The sequence below is a fragment of the Equus asinus genome, chromosome 2 (assembly GCF_041296235.1).
Source record: "Equus asinus isolate D_3611 breed Donkey chromosome 2, EquAss-T2T_v2, whole genome shotgun sequence".
Taxonomy (NCBI): Eukaryota; Metazoa; Chordata; class Mammalia; order Perissodactyla; family Equidae; genus Equus; species Equus asinus.
In genome coordinates, this window is record NC_091791.1 from 29,017,634 (window position 1) to 29,023,150 (window position 5,517).

The following is a 5,517-nucleotide window of genomic DNA, read 5'->3' on the forward strand; positions in this document are numbered from 1 at the left end:
AACCAGCTTACCATGACTTTGTCTGGGTTCTGCCGGGAAATGGGTGGATTCCTAGGAGAATGCTAGAGTGTGGCCCATCCACGTGCCAAACTTCTCCACTCTCATAGTGGGTCTTACCCACACAGACCTAGTTCCTCACTCTGCCTGGGGAGGGGACGAGAGCGAGAAGAACAGAGGGGCAGGCAATCCTTCTCAAGACCAGCCCCAAAGGAGTGCAGACTCGGATACTCTCCCTCCAACAAGACGGCTCCAGCCTTCCTTCCTAGAGGGCAGGATAGGCCCCAGCTCCAGCTTCCTCTCTGTACATCTGGCAGGCAGGTGCTTAGAGAGCAGGACCTACAGTTTCTGGAAGCCCAAGTCCTACTACCATAGGAGGTCTCCCAGAGAAATTCAGTCTTCATGTGCACATCTGCATGAACCATCTGTGCATCTGTGTGTCTTGGTTTGTTCATAAATCTTTATTGCATGCCTACTGTGCCTAGTCCTGTGCTAGGCATCATCCAACACAGAGTGGTATAAAATACAGTGCTAGTCTTGTGGAGTTTCCAGAATGACAGGAGAAATTAGACATGACCAAACGCCCATCTTACTGCACTGAACTAAATCATGATCCACTGTGCTCTCCTGGACAGCAGATGGTGAACAGCAAAGAGGACTACATCTAGTAAGTGCACCTGTGGCTTAGGAGAGAGGGAAGATTTCTAGAAGGTGAGTTTTGAGGAAGGGTAAACTGAAACTAAGCAAAGATTGGGGATTAGGAGAGTAACAGCAGGAGCTGTGGGGGAAGGGTAGTTAGGAAGACTGGCTGAGCAGGGCTGGAGGGAGGGCTGCCAAAAAAAGTGGCAGGATCCTGGTGTCTGCACCACCCCCCACCCAGCCTAGGGACCAGTGGGCAGCTGTTGCCTTCCGCCTGGTTGGTCCACAATGGAGACTGTCCTGGTCAGGACATCTCCTGCATGGGCTCCTTTGCATCCCACCTCCCCTAGTCTGTGCCTCTCTCCTTACCCTCTTCCAAGTTTGTCTCCCTGCCCCCGCCATGTCTCCCCACCACTACTGCCATATCTCCCCTACTAAGGGCATTAAAGCAATCTATGAAGGGGCTCTGCTCCCCCTTTACAGATGTTCTGAAGAGCAGGGATGAACACTATCCCTACTCACCCACCCCCGTGGGCCAGGGCTCCAGGCCTAGTAGTAATCCTCGCTGTCTTCACTCTCAGCCTCCTCCTCAGGAACCAGGTGCAGGGATGGCAGCTGGGGGATGCCTGTGGAGTTCAGCTGGTCTGCAAACACATGTGGGCAAAGGAGGAAGAATAGGAAAGAGAGACTATCAGTGTATTCCAGTCTGTGGGAAAGCCACAATTGTGTGTGCACCCACTTACACACATGGACACATATTCAAGGGCCTGAATCCACCACCATCCCCCAGCCCCCAGGGCCCAGGGCTCCCCCTTACCCGGTGTGAGAACTGTCAAGCTAGCCGGGGCCTCAACCTGGCCCAGAGCATTGCGGGCCAGGCAGCGGTAGGTGCCCTCATCGCTGGGACGCACAGACTGGATCTGCAGCCAGCCCGTCACCTCAAACCTCTGGGGTCCACCCCTAAACTGGAGCCAGAGGAGGACTCAGGAGGGCCCTTCAAGGGGCTCTGGGCTGCCCCGGAAGGATCTGCTCCCTGCTCCTACCTGCACAGAGATGTGAGGGTCATCCCCTGGCAGCTGAATGTCCAGGCCATCCTTCCTCCATTCGATGGAGGCCATGGGATAGGCAAACACCTCACAGCCAAAGATCACATCCTGCCCGGTCACATTCCAAATGTCATATGGGTGCAACACGATCTGGGGCTCTGGGGGTGAAGGTGGGAGGCCTGAGAACAGGGTAGCACATGCTGCCCACCAAGGATCTCATATGCAAACCACTGTGGATGCATTTGTGGGGGACACAACACATGCCCAGGTAAACACACACCCCTAAACACCACATGGCACATACACACAGGTACATACAAATGTAGGTGCAGGTACACACAAGGGTACAAACGCAGAGATGGAGATGTACATGCAGACAGGGTGCACAAACAAGCACACAGACCCGAACCTCAGCTTGGCAGCCACACTCTGTCCCTGATTGTTCCCCTGTCCTCATTCCACCCTCTAGGTCCCTACCCTGCTGTGCTTGTAATCAACACCTCCTCCCCCCACCCCCATCCTCCTTTTCTAACCAGGTCCAGTTCCCACAGGCAGGAAGAGCAGCCCTTCCCCACCCTACCCTGGGGGAGGGGGATCCACTTGGCAAAGGCAGGGAACCTGAAACCAACCCGGGTAGCAGGCAGAAAGCCTAGGGTTGTGGGGGAAGTGTTGGGACCCCAGCGGGGTGTTTGTTTTCCAAGCCAGACCCCTCTAAGGGGCTCAGGAAATGAAAGTAACTAAAGCTGCCAAAGAAAACTTGAGGTTCAAATGGCCCGCAGCCCCCTGGGATGGGGCAGGGTCAGGCAGAAGAGCCCCCTCCTTCACTAATCTCTAAGCGCAGGAGTCGGGAGGAGGAGAGGCGGGGAGACTGGGTTAATAGCTGGCTCTAAGAATCCGAATCCGCCCAAATGAAACCTGATTGCATCTCTCAGGAACCCAAGTCTCGCTGCCTGGCTCCAGCGGTCTGCGTAAAGTCTGGGAGTCTCTTCACTCTCACTTTTGAGGCCAATCATTGACTATGTGCCTGCTTGCTCAGAGGGTTGGTCCCTGCCAGCGGGGTCTGGAGCTTTCACACTCCTGAGCGCACGTAGCTTGCCGACAGAGCTTGGGACCGCACCTTCAGGGGGAGGTTTCTGCGGTCCAGTAGGGAGAGCAGGCTTATAGTGGGCTCGAGGCCTCCCTGGCCTCTTTTTTGATCCACTGGCCAGAGACCAACGCCGTCGGGGGTCAGGGAGCAGTGCCTCGAGGAACCCCAAGTGCAGGAAGTAGGGGCCCCAGGCCGAGCGTACCAGATTCGCAGGGCCCCAGGTGCGCAACAGTGAGGTTGGCGTCGGGCCGAGCTCGGGCGGCTTCCTGCAGGCGGCAGATCTGTGCGTAGGTGCGGCCGTCGGAACCGCAGAGCGGGCGCTGTGAGCGGCAGGCACACAACGGCTCCGGCACCTCTCCGCGGCTCAGGTCGCCACCTGTGTCCAACTGGCACTCAAGCTGCTCACCGCAGCGCCCGTAGAAGTGGGCGCTGGGGTCCAGGTCGCAGAGCTGGCCCTCGAGGTTGGCGCATTCCCAGCAGCAACCGCACGCGTCGCGCACCCGGCCGGCCAGGCAGCCCCTTGGCGCGGCGCACTCCTCTGGCCGGCAGGGAGCGCAGCCCTCGCCCTCCGCCAGCAGCCGCAGCCAGCCACGCCGCAGGTAATCGGGGCCTGGGGACGGCCGCGCGCCAGTCGGGGGCGGCGTCCGCACCACCAGCAGTAGCAGTAGCAGGGGCAGCGCCAAGGTAGCTGCGGGCGGCTGTGGCATGGTTAGCTGGAAGCCCTGCGAGCAGTCGGGGCATCAGCGCGTTCGTGGCACCCTGCCATGGAGGGAAGCCAGTCGGGAGGTCAGAAGCAGCCTCACTGTTCCTGGTACCCAAGTTTGGCCATAGCACTGCCCCTTCCCCCGCTACCTTGGAGTCAAGTAGACCTTCAAAACAGAGGCATAGTGACCCTCTAGGGGTCATCCAGTTATGCTGGGTGGTGTTGATTGGGCTGTTCTTGAAGGGTTGGGGAGAGGTGAGAAAAAGGGGCGATAAAGCTCAGGCACACACACACACACACACACACCCCACCAGCACCACCATCCAACTCTGAAGCTTGCTGCGCTAGAGGTGGATGGGAATGGATGGCCCCAGGAGAAGTAAGGAGTTGTTAATAAGGATGGGAAGGGGAGGGGGTGATGCTCTGGGATCCAGGGCGCTCACCTAGTGTCCGGGACTAAGCCCTTCAGAGCAGCCGTGACTCCAGTCCAAAAGAGCAGGCAATGGAAAGACAGCAGAGACGAACAATGGCTGAGCCCGCTGGCCACCTCTGCTCCGGTTTGAGGATCTCTGCGAGAGCCCACGGACTTGGACTCAGAAAGCGGCTCCTCCGCCCCCTCTCCCCGCCCCTCGACGTCGCACACTACCCCCTCCCCTAGTTCTGAAGCTGCCAATTTTATGCAGTCGCACGGGACCCTCCTGGGCCACTTCCCCTGGCCTGGGCCAAAGTCACAGTGAGAACAGAGGAGACGTAACCGGACACCGAAGCTGGGAGAGGACCAGAAACGGGGTGGGGTGGGGAGTTGGGAGTAGGGGATAGGGGGGTGGCTGGGACGCTCGAAGAGTTGGTTGAACGCCTAGGCCCTGTCGCATCTGACTTTACAGTCCCTGGGGTCTGCTAGAGCAGCTGCATAATGGGGAGTCGGTAAGAACTCTGGTGCCAAGTCGGGAGCTCCTGGAGGGCAGGGCCCATCAACGTCGTCTCCCCGCAGCCCAGGATCGGCTTCCCGGCGGCGACTGTCCACCCAGCTTCCCCACCAAGGCGCCGACCGGAGACTCTATCCTTACATCTGCTTTCCCACATCTGGCCTCCTCCTCCCTCCCCACATCCGGCAGGTGCTTCAACCCGCGTGATTAGAGGTCCGAGCCGACTAGCGGCCGTAGGGAGAAGTGAGCGGGGCGCCTCCCCAGCTGGCCTCGCGCTCCGGGTCGGAATTACATGTTATGGTTGCGAAGTTGGCAGGGCCGGAGGCATTCGGTCTCGCGGCCGCCACCAGCGCCACCGTGGCACTTTGGGCTGGGGGCGGGGAGAGTATTCTTGGAGGCCCGCCCGCCATGCCCGGGGTCGGCCAGGCCCCGCCCCGGCCTGCCCCTAGCGGCTTACAGAAGCCGCGCTGCAGTCCAGTTTGTAGGGGACGGAAATAGCTTCGCAGCCGGGGAGGGGGGGGACCTCAGTCAGACCTGGCCCAGAAGGACCTGGCCCGCAGGCCGGCGTTGAAGTTCAGGGCGGGACCGCGGCCTCAGAACCGCCCAGGGGGATCGGCTCCGCATGCGCACTGGAGGCCCGCAGTCTAGCTCCAGGATGCAGTCCAGAATTCTCCCTCCCGGCTTGAACCCTGCCAAGCCCTTTCACTTAGGAGTTTCCTAGCCGCGGACATGCCACTCTTGGCCACAGGGGCTCTGCTGAGGTGGACGAAGGCAGGTACACTATCACCCTAGTCTCCAGCTCAGAAGAGGAACGGAAAGCGACCTTCACGCGCCGTCTCGCAAACTGTCGCGAGAATCAGAACAGGAAGTCTTAGGAGTTCAGAACAGGAAAAGCCCGCGGGTTTTAAACCGGGAAAAGAATGGGCGGAGCCAGCTGTGGCTGGAGGTGTCGGTTGTCCTTGGCCCTGGGGGCAACTCAAGTGTACGCTTGGGGCAGAAGTGAAATGTAAGAGAACTGTAGGAAGCCCTGAAAAAAGGCAAGGGAGACGGGCCTTGAAATTGCGGAGCTGACGAATGGAGCCACCCAAGGAGGGGGCTCTGGCTCTGATTTACAAAATA

At 59.2% G+C, this 5,517-nt stretch overlaps 1 protein-coding gene across 4 annotated transcripts; it reads right to left on the reverse strand.

The window, feature by feature from the left end:
• Positions 1 to 437: 437 nt before the first annotated feature.
• KAZALD1 (Kazal type serine peptidase inhibitor domain 1) lies at positions 438 to 5,253 on the reverse strand. Of its 4 annotated transcripts, none has more exons than XM_014837634.3 (6): positions 4,933 to 5,253; positions 3,916 to 4,041; positions 2,972 to 3,528; positions 1,680 to 1,840; positions 1,454 to 1,601; positions 438 to 1,280 (listed from the first exon to the last, which is right to left on the reverse strand). In XM_014837634.3, exons 3-6 carry the CDS (start codon positions 3,474 to 3,476, stop codon positions 1,186 to 1,188), a joined length of 909 nt encoding a protein of 302 aa, XP_014693120.2. In that variant the 5' UTR covers positions 3,477 to 3,528; positions 3,916 to 4,041; positions 4,933 to 5,253; the 3' UTR covers positions 438 to 1,185. The 4 variants fall into 4 exon arrangements, with proteins under 4 accessions (XP_014693120.2, XP_014693119.2, XP_014693118.2 ...); XM_014837633.3 differs by having other exon boundaries at positions 4,540 to 4,993; XM_014837632.3 differs by having other exon boundaries at positions 4,856 to 4,991.
• Positions 5,254 to 5,517: the final 264 nt, after the last annotated feature.

What these genes read in the sequence shown, in the direction of transcription:
- KAZALD1 (XM_014837634.3), bottom strand. Translation starts at nt 3,476, where the DNA reads ATGCCACAGCCGCCCGCAGCTACCTTGGCGCTGCCCCTGCTACTGCTA. An exon ending in CCTGGGGCCCTGCGAATCTG is followed by an intron (nt 1,841 to 2,971) that starts GTACGCTCGGCC and finishes CTTCACCCCCAG; the next exon opens with AGCCCCAGATCGTGTTGCAC. An exon ending in CTTGACAGTTCTCACACCGG is followed by an intron (nt 1,281 to 1,453) that starts GTAAGGGGGAGC and finishes ATGTGTTTGCAG; the next exon opens with ACCAGCTGAACTCCACAGGC.